Source organism: Lucilia cuprina, chromosome 5 (genome assembly GCF_022045245.1).
Source record: "Lucilia cuprina isolate Lc7/37 chromosome 5, ASM2204524v1, whole genome shotgun sequence".
In the NCBI taxonomy this organism is placed as follows: Eukaryota; Metazoa; Arthropoda; class Insecta; order Diptera; family Calliphoridae; genus Lucilia; species Lucilia cuprina.
The window spans coordinates 67125515-67144101 of NC_060953.1; the positions used below are offsets into that span (position 1 = coordinate 67125515).

The 18587-nt window shown below is 26.9% G+C and overlaps 2 protein-coding genes across 2 annotated transcripts; both read right to left on the reverse strand.

Moving 5' to 3' along the window:
• Positions 1 to 10700: 10700 nt before the first annotated feature.
• On the reverse strand, positions 10701 to 11806 carry LOC111677787. The gene is made up of 3 exons (XM_046952247.1): positions 11569 to 11806; positions 11254 to 11513; positions 10701 to 11177 (listed from the first exon to the last, which is right to left on the reverse strand). Exons 1-3 carry the CDS (start codon positions 11587 to 11589, stop codon positions 11000 to 11002), a joined length of 459 nt encoding a protein of 152 aa, XP_046808203.1. The 5' UTR covers positions 11590 to 11806; the 3' UTR covers positions 10701 to 10999.
• A 4595-nt stretch (positions 11807 to 16401) lies between these two features.
• LOC111677786 (larval cuticle protein 65Ag1) lies at positions 16402 to 17283 on the reverse strand. The gene is made up of 3 exons (XM_023438977.2): positions 17069 to 17283; positions 16905 to 16993; positions 16402 to 16837 (listed from the first exon to the last, which is right to left on the reverse strand). The coding sequence occupies exons 1-3, from the start codon at positions 17081 to 17083 to the stop codon at positions 16570 to 16572; spliced, it is 372 nt and encodes a 123-aa protein (XP_023294745.2). The 5' UTR covers positions 17084 to 17283; the 3' UTR covers positions 16402 to 16569.
• Between the last annotated feature and the right edge of the window lie 1304 nt (positions 17284 to 18587).

The following is an 18587-nucleotide window of genomic DNA, read 5'->3' on the forward strand; positions in this document are numbered from 1 at the left end:
TCGTTTTTTATTATTATTTTCATGATCTTTTTTTACTAAAAAGCTTTTGTATGACTGTCTGTCTGTCTATAGTGCAGCCAAAAAGTCATTTACTTAAGTGTGTTGTACCTTTAATAAATGTTGTTAGGCCAACCATCCAACCATTCATCCAGCTAACCAGTCAACAACCACTTGCATTTGAGATGATGGTGGTGGTGGTGGTGACAAGTGGAAACGTGTGCCAATATGATGCAACTAACATTTAAGCCGTTGAAACTTTCGTACGTCCAACTAAAACTATCCATCTATCAACATTAACAAATCAATATTTTGTGTCCATATATGCAAAGAAAAAAAATCTTACCATTGGTCTATTTGTCAGTTTGTCGATTTGCCGTCTGTCCGTTTTGCTCTAGCAAAGTCTACACAGTGTTTTATAAACTTTTTGTATTATTATCATATTTGATATAAACACTGCTTAGTTTTTTTAACAGCTGTAATCATAGCTGTTCGCAATTGTTAAGCTCGAGAACTGTATACATCACCAAATGGGAAAATTTGTAAAATTTTCCCCTAATATAATACAACTATAAAGCTATTTTAGGGTATGATTACACAGGCTGACAAATTTTTAACCCAGTGACCTTAGTACGCTTTTGTTAATAACCTCATAATCTGTCCATTATATTAAGTACTTGATATTCAGATATAGTGTCCTGAACTTTCAATTTTTGGCCCTTTTCAACACCAATACAACTTTGTTTATAAAATGTTCTATGTCATATTAGAGTCCATTCTATTAACTTTAAAATAAAGACTTAACATTTGACATATTTTATTTCGTCAATCCTTTAAAAACCTTTAACTTGGTTGAAAGTTAAAATAATGCTTGGATTTCACTTTTTAATATTACTCTGATGTACATCAAAGTAAAAATTTGCAATCTTTATCTTCTGTAAATCACTGTCTGGGTACGTGTGAATTTATGTAAATATGTATTCATACTTATAAAACTTATAAATAAAAAAATTATATGAATAATCACTTTTGATGAAATACCCTATGTATGGTATATTCGATTCAATACTATGTCAATCAAAAAATAACACATCTCCCTAAATATCGAGGTATAAACAATCATTGCCAAATCCGAAGTTGTACTCAGAAATACGATTTTTAGATCGTGTCTTTATAGCACAGACATCTTTGTTATTTCATCCTAAAGTCCAATCTTCTATGTTCTATCATAGATCGGACTATCAGACGATATAACTGATTTTTTAAATGAATATCTCTTGCGACTTTTATAAGGTCTCTAATATGTCTATCAGTTATTAGGACACAATATCTGATGAAACCCCTGATTTGAATGCTAAGTCATTTTAAAATTTTTATTTTGGAATCGGGCTTACGACTTTTGAAAAAAAAAATAATATTTTATAAGAAAATTTTAAATGAACTACCAAAGTTTTTAAAGGCCCATATATCTTCGGAACCCAAATAACGGAACTGTTAAAAACCGTTGAAATCGGTCCATAAGAGTCGGAAATATGATCAAAATATATATGAATTTATTTATCAACAAAATGACATATTCCTTACGAACACTGGTTGGAAACTTGGTTTCTGTACATTGAAAGGTAAAACATTCAGTGAAATTTTTTTCCATGGAAAGGAACTCACAACAATAGTCCATACTATCGGGCCAGGTGTATTTCTTCGGATTGAATGTATGCATGTGAAAAATTAACTTTGTTTAAAGAAAAGTCGAACAATACTTAACATCATACAAGTAGTAGTATGTCTAGTTCGTTCGAATAATAATTTAACATACTTAACCGGGTATTTGAACTTTAGAAACATCAGAGTCACCCAAGATTTCTACATTTATTATTATTTTTTTTTATATTTTTTTCTATTGGTTAGATGTTTGATTTGTTTAAATAATGCGTTGCGTTGCAGTCGAACAAAAACAAAAGTGAATAAATCGTTAATTGTCTGTCTATTCAACCAACTAAATGTATGTCTGTCTATCCGTCCATAGGTGTTTGATAGAAGTTGTTGGTAAAGTTCTTTAAAGTGTATGTACGTATGTAATCGGTTGTTACCTTGCAATGACGTTGTATCTACTTACATGCATATGTATGTATATATGTAAGTACGTATATACAATATGTATGTAAATGACATTTACATCCATCTGAATGTATATATGTACATGTATGTATGTTTTTATAAATGTTTGACTGTATGTATTTTTTATTGGTTAATATTTGTTTGTCCCCATACAAATAAATAAATAAATATTAACAAAATTGTTTTTAGTATTTTGTTTATTATTGCTGATATTTTGTTGTTAATGTTCTTAATCTTCAATTCAATGTTGTGTATTTGTTTTTCTATATACATATGTATGTAAGTATTGTTCTAAGTTTTGTTTGTAGCTATGTATGTTTTTTTTGTTTAGAATAATTACTATTTGGGGTTTTTACTCAATTGATAAATTCGTAAAACCAAAACATGTTTTTTCATATTTTATTAAATAAATTTGTATTATTAAATATGAAAAAAGAAAAATAATACAAGTACGCGTCAGTTGTTGCCATGTCCATTGTATCACTCATGTGGATAAGTGTGTGGTACTTATGGTTTGGCTCATTCGCTGCTTGGATTGTGGAATGTCGGTTATGAGTGTCACGAAAACCAGTTAAATTGTAATTGCATATTTATTATCAAGCTCATCACCATCATCATCATCCTCTTTTTCTCCATTTGTTTTGTTTATTTATTATTATTTCTTGCGATTATTTTATATTTTTTTTTTTACTTTTCTTAATATGTACACTGAAAATAATCCATGCTCAACTTCACGAAAAAAAAATTTCGTAACTTCTATTTTCGTAATATTTATAAAAATTTTGTGTATAATAAGAAATATTATTTAATAAAACCCTTTTCTATTCAAAATTCTCTTTTTTATTTATGTAAATTAATTTTTTCAAGAATATTTTATATTATACTAAAATATTTCGTACAATTTCATATATATTACGAAAGAATTTCGTGGTGCGAAACAACGAACGATTCGTACAATGTACGACATTTTTCGTATATATTAGACATGGATTTTTTCAGTGTACTTGTTGTTGTACTTTTGGTAGTTGCATCTTCAAACTCAGCCTCATCTTCTTTGTCTTTGTAATTTGACAGTGTTGTATTTTATGGAGAAAAACATGTTTTTTTCTATATAAATATTATTTTAATTTTATTATTTTTTCTTAAATGTAAAAGTGCATTTCTATGGCGTATGGTGTCATTTTAAGTTTTTAATACTTTTTTGAAATATGCACTTTTTTTATATAAAAATATACTTAAATATTTTTTCTTTAAATATTAAGAACTCTTGTATGTAAGTGAGAAAAAGTGAGGAAAGACATAAACTTTGATACTTTAACCGAGGTCACATAATTAATTGGATATTGAGGTCATATTATGCAACTTGTTTTTTACTTAGAAGTTTTAATTCCTTTGCCTTATTTGGAGGCTAGAGTTTAATAATGATTGAAGCACTTGACGTAAATGTTCGTTTGAGTTGGAAGGACACTTTAGAAGTTTTGCTAATATTAGTTATATAAATATTAATATACGTTGTCTGTCTTAAAAACACTCTTTGATGACCCTAGATATTTGCGGGATTAAGATTTAAGATTATTTCAATAAGTTTTGTCAAAGATATAATCAAAATTTTAGAAAATTTTAGAAAATTACCACAATTTTGACACCTATTACGACATTGGTGTGTAATAACTCAGCAAAAACTCGGTAATGGCTTATACCTATATGATGACTACTACTTACTACATACAGTTAGACAAGCTTACTGGTGTGTGTGTGAGTTTTTTTGGGGGGGATTTTCAAAACAACTATTTAACTTCTTATTTAAAAGTACTTATTTAAGTAGTGATTTGTATGAGAGCGTGGAGAGTACTTGTACTTGTCATCAGTGTTTTACATTAGTACATTATATGCATTACTTATCTAGCAGTTTGACAAAGAATGAATGCATCCGCAAAAAACACTTAACCACTTAATCTCTACATATTAAACAATTTTATTCCTGATTAATAATTTTACAAAATGTTTATGTTAAAAACTTATAAAACACGTTGCATTTTCAAAAAAAAAAACGTTTAATTCATTCGTTTATTGCAACATAAGGCGATTTTGCCAATAATTGTTTTTTTTTCAGTTTTGCAGTTTCACAAAAAATGATCATGCGTACAATACATGTGTTCTCAAGTTTACAAAAATTTATGTAAAAATTCAGAAAATAAATTAAGAATTAAAAAAAAATTTACAAATAAACTGATGTTGTAATTGTGCCATTAACCTTTTAATGAAATGAAAAAAAATCACTATGACTGACTATAGCAAGAAAAATTATTATTAATTTGTAATTTTATATAAAAACTCAACATTTAATAAATTCAAATTGCGTAATCATTAAATGCAGAAGTTACTCTCTTCTAAAATTCATAAAATCAATACGATCCTTTTAATTTTTTTGCACTAATGATCGTTAGTCATGTCTGATTGCGTAGGTAGTTTTTTGGAGGGAATTTTAGAAAAACCTGGTCCACACTAGGAAACTTTCGTTGAGAAACTTTTACTTAATTCCCTTTTGAAGAAACTTTTGTTTCAGAAACTACGTGTAAATTGCATTGATTTGTTGTTGTACTAATGAAAAGAATAACAAAACAAAACAAATTTCCGAGAACGGAAAACTCCGTATCGCGAGAGAGATGAATGATATTCTTTCTCTTTCTTTCTAACGCAAAATCAAAAGTTTCCCAAAAAAAAGTTTCCTAGTGTGGACCGGCAGAAAGCAAAACGGCAATTTGTGTTTGGGAGTTATCAATTACTATATATGCTTTAAAACATGATCCTAAAGGTCACGCTAGTAGTCTACGATCGGGGTTTGGCTGGAATATTCCTACTACTCGTTACATCCTTAATCTGTTCTGCTTTTAATTCCTGAATAAGGAACATGCTTTGCTCCCCAATGGTTAAACTGTTTTTTTAACTCAGCTTTATTTGTGATCGTTAAAAACTGTTTAATGTGCCCAATAGTAGTTGGGCCAATAAACCAACATTTTTATATGAAATAATCGAATTTGAGAAAAACTATTGGTGAATAAATCTTACGACATGAAGTATTAACAGAAACTATCAGAGATCATTTAAAAACACCTCAGTTAATTCAAACCCAATCAAATTTATACACATAGGAGTCAAATGCGGCCTTGCAAATTATCACAAACAATTCCATTGTGTTCCATTGCACAGTTTCATACACATGGGTCTAATTTGAATTGTTAACTTCTTCAAATTCTTTTAAATTTGTTGATTTATTTGATCTGTTGCGTCGTGAATTGTTAATAAATTTTTAGAGATGATCACTAATTGATGACTTTTAAGTGGACAAATTGTACGCTGATCGTTAAATACATTTTTATGTTACAAACTGAAAAAAAAACTGTTACAACAACATGATTTAAGAAAAAAATGATCGGCGCTTCAACATTTAAGATGTGTAGCAGTTGTTGTTATTGTATAAATAAATATATAGTTTTGTAGTTGTTGCTGTTGCTAAAGATAGCGATCGTGTTGAAAATGTCCCTGACATTCAGCATAAATGTTGATGAAGTCTCTAAAGATGCATCAAATTAGATAAATGGGGTGCTTATTAATAGAAATACATACAACAACAATGAAGCATAAATACATACTAACAACACAATGGAAAATCTTTACAAGACAACAACTAACTGGTTTTTGGTTATTTCACATAAATTGAGGGAGCAACATTTAAAAACGCACGTTTACCTTCTTAAATACAAATACATATGTATGTATGTATGTATGTATGTATGTATGTATGTATGTATGTATGTATGTATGTATGTATTTGTTTGGCTATTAGAAGACTTTTTGGATGTAACATTTTTTTGAGACCCTGTTTTTAACCAAATAAGGCCAAAACTAAAACTGATCATATTGTTAATTAAAAATTAAAAGATCAGCGTCATACATATATTCGTCTGATCCCTGTGAGTTCTTTAGCATTTAATACCGGATTTTAAAATCATAAATATTCAAATTCATGTTTTTTTTCTATTAAAAAATGTAAATTTTTAATGTATTAATTTTTTATGTTATTTATTGATTTGTTTTTTATTTTTGCTGTTTTTTTTTAATTTTTTCCTCTCTCACTTAATTAAACACAAAAAATATTGTATATTTTTAGTAACAATTTATTTTCTTTTGCTTTTTTTCTGGTTTAACATTTTACGAATTCAAGGTCGACACGTGCCCACCGCACTCTTGTGCGCGCTTGTCTCTGCCATAAAATTGTGTGATTTGTTTTATGTTTTGTCCAACATGTTTCTACTCTTGCGTTTTAAAGCAGCTTCTTCATGAATGTGGACAGCAAAGTGTATGTATATGTGTGTGATGGTAGTGGTGGTGGTGGCAGACGCAGTCTGTATTATAGAAGCTGCTGTCTGATAGTTGGTAGTTTTAAGTCAAATATATATGGTTGTTGCTTTTGTTATTGTGACTTAATAACTACTTGCTCACGGGGGAAAAAAAGAAGACCGGCTAAAACTATACACTTAAATCAGTTATTGTGTACTCGTCTTAAAGCTTCTCAATATGTTCCGTGAAATTAACGCTGTCATGCTAAAAACCAACGAAATCGAAAAGCTGGTTTAATTCGTTTAAACCTACTTTGCAAATATTTTTTTTGCGTATTTATTTGTTTTTATTGTTCAATCATCAAAATTTTTTCATACAAATTTCTTTTGTTAAATCCAGTTTAACACTTTTATTTTCGTTTTTTTATTTAAGGTTTTCGCCACATTTGTTTGATAAGGTATTGATTAATTTAAGTTTGAATCCATTATAAAAAAAGCTTAGGAGCTATTAAGGCAACATTTTCTTTTGTCATTGCATTGAACTATCATTTTTAAAGCTGTTATAATGATCTTCAAATTATGAGCATTATTAATTTCCGAAATAAACCAAATTTCAAAAATTCAGTGAAATTATTTCGTTTAACATCCTTTGCCAACATGTAACTTGGTAGTGATCTGTACTAAAACGACAACAAACTTTTCAATGATTAATACTTATCATTTGCATTACTTTTAAGCACTTTAATAATAGCTTACATATAGTCAATTATAATAGTACTTAATTAAAGTTTTATTATGCTCGCATTTTAATCGCATGTAAGCATCTGCTATTCTTACCCACGGAGAGCGAAAATAGTATTTATATGTAAGATCATTTAGTATTTAGTGTTGTGAGTACAATATCAGCAAAAAGATATAGATTTCCAATAAAGTCTATCCATCTGATTGGCTCTAATTTGTTTTTCGCCACGGGTGAAGATAATCATCACTTAAGTGTCACTTTTTTAAGCTAGAGACTGGATACTTAAAAACAAATTTAAGCTTTTTATATGACTCCTCGTAATCTATGGGGTGCCGATTGACTTCCTCGTGGAAAGGTAGAACAACAAGTATTAGATTAAATATTTAGTTTGGGACTGTCCAACGAACTGCTGGGAAACTAACGATACAGAATACAAGTTTGTTTTCTGTATAGTAAATTTGTGTAAACCAAAACAACTTTTAAACTCCTTATTTGTAATGACTTATTTAATATGTATGAGAACGCTGTAAAGTAATGAGAAGGTAATGAAAAATAAATTTTTAATAGCTTTCAAAATCATTACTTTTACTGCGTCATATTTTCCACTTTTTGTATTGATTTCCTATGCAAATTTTTCATAATAACCAGTGTTAGAAAAACTACGTTTGCTGCCAAGAATTATATTATTGCTTTAACTACTGCTCTAAACAATTGTCTGAAGTTGTAGCAGTGGCATTTGTTTTACTTTATAATCATACGTTTTTAAAACTATTGCTACTTATAAAAAAGTAAATCTCAAATATAGCAGTAGTAATAAATTAGTAGAAGTAGAAATAGTTCTAAATAAAACATAAACTACAATTGGGGTAGTAGCTTAAAAATATAAATAATTTTATTGCTACTTTTGAAAAGTAGCAATAGAAATCTTTGCTACTAGTTGTTCGTTCTATTGCTACCAAATAATTGAGGTAGCAATAGAATAAAAATTGAAGTAGCAATAGAAAAAGTAAAAAACTTCGAAAACAAAAAATAAAATAACAAATACACATATCCCAACGGGAAAAATGTTCAGTATAGGGGCCTTACTAAAGGCATTATTCTATAGACACATGTACATCAAGTCGCATTGAAAAATCGTTTTAATTATACATGCTTACTTAAAAAGGCTTGTAGATGGTCATCTGTCGAAGGCTTTTTATAAGGTTTTCAGTCAAGAATTTGTATTCATTAGAACTTATAAAAATCTTATGAAGAAAATTATCATACAAAATTTGATACATAATCCTTGATAAATATACATGAATCCTTTTAGTAGTGAACATAATGAGAAATTAATATCGCAACTTTATAATACGTAAATATGTCTTTAGAAGGTCCACAAATCGAAGTCCTAAATTTAATCCCGCAGCTTGTGCCTTTTTTCTGAATGACGTATTTTTTTTCGTATTTTAATAAAAAAAAATTTTTTTATGCTACCAAAATATAGGTAGCATAGCTACCAAAAATTTAATAAGCATTGCTACCTAGAACTGCTACCAAAATAAAGTAGCAATGCTACCAAATTTTTAATTGTTGAAAAATGTAATAACATTTATTGCTACTTGAACAAAATATTTAGTGCTACTATTTGAAGTATTCAATTGCTACATTAAAATATTTAAATACCAATGACTCTACTACTGTCATTAAAATTTTTATTTTTTGCTACATCTTTAACTACTGCTACCAAAATCTAAAGGTAGCAGTAGTAATAGTAAATGATTTGCTGCTAGTTTTTGAAAAATTCTAACTACAAAAGTAGTTATTTTTCGTTACTACAGCTACTTGTAGTCTAGTTATTTAAACACTGATAATAACTATGTATTCTATGGAAACATTTTTTTTATTTTTTGAAATTAAATTAAAACTAGAAAATTATCAAGCAAAAACTTCGAAATGACTTACAATTGTATACGACTTACGTATAAACATACTTTTTAGTAATTACTACTTAGTGTCCTGATTACTTAGAAGTTATTTAAAACCATCTTCTTAATTCCCTTTTATATAGTTCATCTTTTCTGTAAGGCTTTAGAAAATATAGAAGTTCTTTCATATGATAATTTTTATGTTCTTTGTTGTTAGCAAACTCCTTCAATGACATCACCGTGCTAAAAAATAAAAAACTTAGTTCGTAATGAAAGTTTTTGCTGGGTGTTTTTATTAAAATCAATTTTTATTAGCACAATAATAATTAAAATATTAATGCAAATTTTATATTCATAGTTAAATAAAGAATTGCACTCATCAAAGTCAAATTTATGTATAAGAATTTTTATACAAATTAAATTAAAATACGTATTTTAAAATATTATTGGATTTTAAAGTGGTTTAGCATCTCTTTTAAAAACCAGGAAAAAATAAATTTCAATTTGAGCTTAATTTTCTAAAAAAAAAAATATATAATAAAAAAGTAATCGTGCAAAATATAATATAAAATCAGAAATATCAAACATTAAAAATTGTTTATAGTAAAAAATGTGTAAAATTTTAATAACGTATTAAACTATATCCCGTTTTAGAATCCAGGAAAGAAATTTTATTTTTTCGAATTTTGTATGAAAAGCATTCAAGAAATATATGTATATATAAATTGATTAATTTGTATACACTTTTTTAAAATAAAATCTTTGTCTATGGTACGAAACACGAAAGTAATTGCCATAAAATGTCAAAATTGCCAAATGTCAGTATTTGATTGCTGTTTGTTTACTGGGTTATACTGTAGTGGTTTTATTATAATTACACAAATTATAGCACGATCGTCTACAAATTTATTTAAAATTAGATATTTCTTGCATATCGTTAGGCTGATAAATTATTTAAACGATCACTTGGGATTTACAGTAGATACACAAAAAAATGTGTATAAGTTAGTTACTCTTTCCTTATAACAGCTAAATAACTAACTAACTAATATCTATCTATCTATCTATCTATCTATCTATCTATCTATCTATCTATCTATCTATCTATCTATCTATCTATCTATCTATCTATCTATCTATCTATCTATCTATCTATCTTTCTATCTTTCTATCTATCTATCTATCTATCTATCTACCTATCTATCTATCTATCTATCTATCTATCTATCTATCTATCTATCTATCTATCTATCTATCTATCTATCTATCTATCTATCTATCTATCTATCTATCTATCTATTTATCTATCTATCTATCTATCTATCTATCTATCTATCTATCTATCTATCTATCTATCTATCTATCTATCTATCCATCTATCTATCTATCTATCTATCTATCTATCTATCTATCTATCTATCTACTTCTATCTACCAACTGTAATAACTTTTAATTCCATGTGTGTGAACCCAAAAAATATGCAACAAAATAAATTAACTACAAGTCTTAATTGAATTTACTTTAACGACATGTTTGTTTCTTAAGTCTTTTGTTTTGGCCACCTAAAAATGTCATGATTATTAAACGATTAGCAAATATTGTGTTGAAAATGATTTATTGGCTTTTGATGATGTTTTACATACATTCATACATATGTATATGAAAAACCATGTATACATTGAATTTGTAAATAAACAAAAAATTACAACTTAAATATTGAATAAAAATACAAGCAATGCAAAGAAAACATTGAGTAACATAAACATACAATAAAGAGATATACTTAACAAATAAAAATGCAACAAAGTTGCTTAGAAAAATACTATTTCATATAATAAATTCATATTTGTATAAAAATAACTTATGCTAATAAGAATTAAAGAAAACAATACTTTTTAACCAGATAACGATTTCAAAGAACCTGGTGATAATTTGCGATTCTTTTTTGGTCGACCACCAACTCCAACTGCAGTAAAATCGGTAGTTCTACTATCTAAACGAGAATAGTCATCCATGCGTAGACCAGTTATGAAAGCATTTTCCTCACGTCTCGAACCATCTGGCAGTTTGTAGCTTTTTTTTGTAAATGAAAGGATAAATTAGGAATAAGTTATTGTATAGATTTGTAATAAATTTAAGACAAACTTACCTGTATCTATAACCCTGTATGGTGGGTATATATTCAAAATCTTCTATTATTGTTTTGGGTAAAACTATTTTTAAATTTGTAACTCTGTCTGGTTGACCTTGACCTTGTTGCTGTTGTTTTTGTTGTAGCAATAGTTGATGTTGCTGTAATAGCTGTTGCTGCTGTTGTAGTAAATCTTGTTGTAATAACTGTTGTTGTTGTCCATAATTATAAGAGGGATACAGACCATAACAGGTGTGGTATAGGGCAAATATTAAAATCTATTTTAAATATAAAATTAGTATTTTAAATTTAATAAACACAATTACAACTTACTATATTTTTTATGAAATTCATGCTATTTGCTTTTAAATAACTTCAAACTTTTAGAACCAGGTGTTTTTTTTACAATTTTTTGTTTGTTTTTTTATTACAAATAGTTTTCTTAATTTTATTAGTTTTATTGAGGTTTTGTTGTTTATTTTAAACAAAAATCCAATATGTCTGCAGCGCTAGTTTGTTCAATACTGTTTCCAATGAATTTTATTCGATTCATGAAAACCTTAAAGTTTATTTAACATGTGTTTTGTTTTATCTTATATTTCTTAGTTTTTTTTTGCATTTTAAACAAATCAACATGTTAAACATATACATATATTTTGTTTTTGACCACTCTTCATCGTGACTACTTAACAATGCGTTTCTTTTATTTTGGCCACTGTTTTATTAAAGTTAAAGCTACCGGCAATTATATCCATCAAATAAAATGCAACATTAACACAAAATATGTTTACAAAATCTTTCTAAAACGATAAAAACGGATAATAATAGATCATGTTTAACAATTTAGTTAGGGGTCTCAACAGCCACCTAAAATCTTGTTATTTTTTTACTATTAGGGTTATTAAATTAAGCAAACAACTTGTATTTCCTATGATTATTTCTTTCATTCATAAACAGACTTGTATGCAATACAAATTACTTTTATTTTCAAACTAGATTTAAATAAGTAAAATTTGTTTCAATTTCAAAAGCCGGTTAGTGTTGACAATCTATTGTTCATTTTCATTGTAATATTGTGCTATGAATAGTAATTAATCAATGATTTATTTAAATTATGTTGTTATATCTATTAAATGATGCCACATTTGAATGGAATTTTTTATATTAGAAATAAAAGCTATTAAAAACGGATTTTTAGCATAATGAAGGGAATAACTTTTTGTTAGCTCTTCTTTCTCTCTTTCTGGCTTATTAAAGGTGAAGAATCATATAACAACAACATATCTTTATAATATTCGACAATTCTCCCAGTAGTTCGATATTTACACTCTCCATGAATTATACACGAAATCAGGCATGAGCAGAGAGCTACAAATGTGCTCTCTTATTGTTTATGCATGCATACATACAAGCAAGAGAGCAAGACGACTTTAAAAAATCCGTCTCTTTATCATTGCTTTAATTCCAACATCAAAAAAGAATGAAAATTTAGTTATCTTTCTATAAGCTTACATGGAAGCAGAAAAGATTTTCAGGAATATTAGAGTTAATCTTTTCTTAAACCTTTGTACATACTTAGTGCAATATTGCAAAGTAACTTATTTTAAAGCACATTATTCCTACGTAGTTTTGTTCTTTTTTATATTGCTGACTTTTTGGTTTAGCGTGCCTAATAAGTGTGTATTACCGCTGCTTTGACCAGTAGTTTAACTCTTGCCGTTAGCACTTAACAATTATTAAAAAAGTTTGTTGCATGAGGTTTATTAAGTAACTCTACAAGGAAATATTTAATGACAAAAACAAGTCTCTACAAATGATGTTATCTCGAGTTAAAAGAAAAAAATATTTGAAAATTTTGTAAAATTTAAAGTTGTGAACTTGGCTAAATTTTTAAACTGAAAAATCTTTTTAAATTGTTTAAAGGATCGAAGTGCAATAAAAATAAAAATATTTCTTACAATAGGTATGTATTCTGAAATATAAAAAAATGTATTTTCCATATCTAATAGAGACAATACTACTAGCAACACACCATTTCCATTTGTATTTCTATTGTTATTTGTTTTTAATATGCAATTAAAAACTTCTGAATTTAATTTATAATGTTCTTACAATGAATTGCAAGTTTCTGTTAACAGTGGGAAATGGTGTAAAATATGTATAGATAAGTTAACTTTTTTGTTAATAAATATCTAAATAATTATAAAGCATACTTTCAGACGTTTACAATAATATTAATCGTTATTTTTAATATTTTAAACGTTTTTTTTTTTATTTCAATTATAAAACCACTTGTTCAATTCCAAAAAAAAAAAAAACGAAATTAAATAAATCCAACAAAATAACAACGACAAAAACTTTTCTTCCTTTTTCTGTAAAAGAACTAATAGCTTTTTCTTCAACAGATTTTTTCGACGAACAGTTTAAAAAAAGCTATTTTATTATCAAATAAGTGTTTTTAAGGATGTTTTCAATAAAAACCTTTTTATTCTTTTAGAATTACTAGCTAAACTTCAAATGAAAAAGACATTTGTATACTAAAAACCAGTGTTTACTTTTACTAATATATTAGTCTGCATTTGCCGCAAATTACATATTTTTATCATTCGTCATACTAAAAATATTTAAACTTTTTCAGATTTAAATAACATTGCTACTAAATATTGCCGTTCTGTTTTTATGTTTAACTAGAAAAATTGCGACGTTACACTGCAATTTCTAGCAGCACGAATGAACAGTATTAATCTCTTGTTTGTTGTACAAGAAAAAATATATATTTTTGTGCTATAGCAGCGCACACTCAAATCTGTTAAACTAATATGGCTAGTATTGATGATATTTTTATTTGCGCTTAGTTTTTCCTAGCAGCAATTAAATTTTGTTTTGCAACTGCTACCTGCAAATTTATTTATTGTTTTTTTTAAATATTGATGTTACAATTTGAAAATATTTGAATATGATAGATATGCATACATGTTATTGGGGTAAAATTATAATAATTCTAAGTCGAAAGGGAAAAACTCTTCAGCGAGCCGGCGATAATATATAGAATTGCCGCCTGAATATTCGCAATATTTGCATAAGCATGCTATATATTTGTGTATAGTTCTACAATCTAAAGATTAATTAAGGATAATTATTTTTCGCAACATAAAAAATTGTTTGTAAAATATACATAGTGCTACCTCCCATACTATTAGAGTCAGAATCTTCTAATTTTGACGAAAAAAAACATTAACTTCATTATGGACATTGGGAAAAAATGGGCAGACTTTTATTAGGAGGCTTGGAACTTCCATTTGAATTAAATAAATATGTACATGTTATTGAAAATATGGCTACCCCATAAAACACAACTCAAATTAAAAGCGTGTTTATTATTTTGTTCTAATAAATAAACATTTTTGAGCAATGTAGTTGTAAGATTATATGGTTATACTTCTAACAATTTTATAACCTAATGATAGTTTTAAATATTTTTTTGTAGAAATTAATAAATTTATAATCACCTTGTATAAATCAGGGTGAACACACATAATTAAAATATTTTTTGTTGAATTCTAATGAGCTTACTTTACAAATTATTCAAATCACACTGCTAAAATGTGGAAGATTATTATATATTTTTTTTTTTTTTTTTGAAGAAATGTAGTTAATAATATTTTGTAATACATTAAGGAAAAAAAAACAAATATCAATGTAGTATTTTTCTGTATTATATCATACAGAAATTATGAGAATATTTAAACTATATTTTAATAATTAATATGTCAATCAGTACAGGATATTATAGGTCGAATATGTCAATCAGTACAGGATATTATAGGTCGAATATCATCGATATATATGGATGATAATAAATATACATATTAATATCGACATACATACTTAAATGCGTACAAATGTTAAGTGTAATACTGAATTTAAGCTCATGAAATGTCATAAAACTGTCAGTGTATTTACATACATACATACCTACATATGTTTATTTACAAATTGCTGCATCAATATTGCCAAAAAAATAATAAATAAAACTACAACTGGCAGTAGCAAAACCAAAATAAAGTTACATTGCTGCTAGGAAAAACTAAACGCAAACAAAAATAACATCAATACTCTCCATATTAGTTTAACAAATTTGAGTGTGCGCTGCTAAAGCACAAAAATATATGTGTGTTGACCTGCAATTATGTCTGCCTGCTACTAGAAATTGCAAACACGAGTTGCAATTTTTATATTAATACGAATATATATGACTGCAATTTTTAGTAGCAAAGTGATACAAAAGTTATAAAGTTTCATATTTATTTTATAGTCATATACAAGAGAGGTGGTGCTAGTGCTGCATATTTAAACGCTGCTAAAAACAACTTTTTCCTAAAAAGGAGCTTTTGCTTCAAACGTTTTTTTTTCGCCAAACAGTTAATATTTCGCTAAGCTTTTAAGCTTTCAGAAAAATTAACTTTATCAACAATATTCAAAAATATGTACATGTATTACAATCCAAAATGGATGTAATCAGATTCCAATAAAAATAAAATTATATCTTGTTAAGCTCTGCTTATATAAATATAATTTTAAAGCTTTTGGTAGCATATTATCAAAATGCTTATTGCCAAAGCTTTTAAAGTTCTTTTAAAAAATACTCTTAGAGAGGTTTTCCTCACATAAAGTTCTTTGCAGAAAACCCTTTATCAGCAGGAATTGTTTATAGACAAAAAAGCTCGGTATTAAGCTCTTAAATATTCTATCCTAGCATAAGAAGCTTTTCAGCAGAAAAATAGTTTACAGAAATTTTCAGTGATAAAAAAATTTACAAAGAAAGTTTTATCAAAATTTTAATTAAATAAAAAAGTTTTCTGCCCGAAAAAGCTTTTTCATAAAAGATATTTCTTCAATAAAAAAACATTAAAAATTCTGTTTTTCTCAATTCTCTCGGTTTGGCTTTTATTTAAACAACCTTTTACTTTAATGTTTTTAAGCTGCTAATTAAGAACAAACACTGATCTTAACTAATGACAGCAAGTTCTAGAATAACATAAAAACCAGCTACATTTCATAATTTGTTTTTAAAGTCTTAAACACAAAGAACAAAAAATATTGATAATTAATAAAACTCCTAAAATTAATTAAGAACTTTTATAGTTATTTGTTTGTATACGAAATGTTAAATGTCATTGTATTTGTAAAATTTTTAAATTTATTGTATGTATTTCATTTTCTTTTTAATATTTATCACAATTTTAGTTTTTTGTCTTTTTACAACTAAAACACAAGAATTAAAAACCTTAATAACTAATATGAATAATGAATTATAAAATCTATATGTTTTTTTTATAAAGTGGCCGCTGCTGGAGGATTTTTCAATTTATGAGCCGTAACATAAGGTTGGAAACCATTTTTATTGGCCTTATATTTAACGGTATATTCATAACCATCGGCCGATATAAAACTATAACCACCACGGAATTCTACCGGTTTCATGGTAACTTCATCTGGTCTAAGCTTGGCATCATCAGCAACATCCGAAGACTTTGAGCTGAGCTTTTTATTATCATATTTTACATCTTCTACACGCTGTTGACCATTTTCAGTTTTAAAACTAGAAAATTGTAAAGAATGTGTAAAATATATGTATGTGGAAAATATTATTTAATTTTCAAACCTACTCAAAGTGCAAAGAAGTTTCACCATCCTCTGTTTCAATTGCCGCCATGTGAACCTCATGAAGTTGCAACAGTGCATAACTTATTAAAAACTATAAATAAAATTTAAATTTTGTTTATTAATTTATAATGTGAAATTTTTTTAGTTAATAAATGTTATTACGCACTATTAAAACTTTCATATTGTTTAACAATTTCTTTAATTATTACTATTTGTAAATATCAATTTTCAAACAACGCGCTTTTCAAGAAATCTGCGTATTTACTGTAACGTTTTCAAAATACTACTGATTATAATACTCCCAACTAGAAGGTACATAAGTTGATTCTTTTTTTATCTTAAAAATATGTTGGGCTTGTTTTTTGTTTTATCGCAAAAAATAGCAATTCTGTTAAAAAAGATATTTTAAAAATAATGACGTCATAATTTTTTTTGTATGACAAATTCTTTGGTTTCTTAGAATATTTTTTATAAGAAGACAAACCCCAAAGAGTTTGTTTGTTTGAATAACTTAGAATTTATAATTTCGTTAAAGAGAAACTGTTAATCATATTAAATACAAAAAGTTATTTTTTATCTTTTAATATCAGAACAGAGTTGAGATTTTTGTTAGTTTTCTTTTAATTGGATTGCTTAAATAGCAATCCAATGACACCACATCTAAAATGTTGTATTATTTAATATCTTTCATTAGAAAGCCTTTCACACCAAAAAGTATCTTTCACCAAGAAGAAAGCATTATTTCATCAAAAAAAGCTTTTTACTTTTTTTCACTAAAAAAGAGCTTTTTACAAAAATATTTTTACAACAAAAATTCATGTCTTACTTACAAAAATTGTTACATTTTTTTATGTAGTTTGTTCCATAAAAAAAGCTTTCTACTTTTTTCACTACAAAAATTGTTAAATTATTTTTATGTAGTTTGTTCCATAAAAAAGCTTTTTTGTACTTAATTTCGTTGCTAAAAGTTTTCTCTTTCTTAAGACCTGGTTCACACTGGAAAACTTTATTTGGGAAAATTTTGATTTTTGTGTGTGAGAGAAATAGAAAGAAATATCAACCATCTCTTTCTCTCACACACAAAATCAAAAGCTTCTCAACTAATGTTTCCCAGTGTTAACCAGGTCTAAAATGTATTTCCAAAAAAAACAGTTTTTCAATGATATTAGATTTTTTCATATAAACTGTATTCTACAAAAAAGAAACTTAAAAACTTTTTCAACGACAGAACTAGACGTTTTTTTTTTCAAAAAAAATTATTTAAACTGAAAGCTTTTGTCACCAAAAAAGCTTTAACCATATAAAACACCACTTTAAGTTTGTTCTTTAATGAACATTTTTTGTACTAAAATAGCTTTTTTATAGTTTTTAAACATTTTATTTTGTTTTTTAATTAAAATGCTTTTTATCTTTATTACCAGAAAGAACTTTTGCGCCTAAAAGCTTTTTTCTAGGGTTTTCCCAAAAAACAGTTTTTTTAAAAAGTTATTTTTCCATAAAACTAACTGTATTCTGCAAAAAAAAAAAATGTAACACTCTCTTTCGGCATAATCTTTTATTTAAGTTTTCCCACAAAAAGTTTTTAAACTAAAAGCGTTATTCACTATAAAAAGCTTTTGCTATAAGTTTTTTTCTACGAACATTTTTTGCACAAAAAAAACATAATAACAACAGGAAATATGATA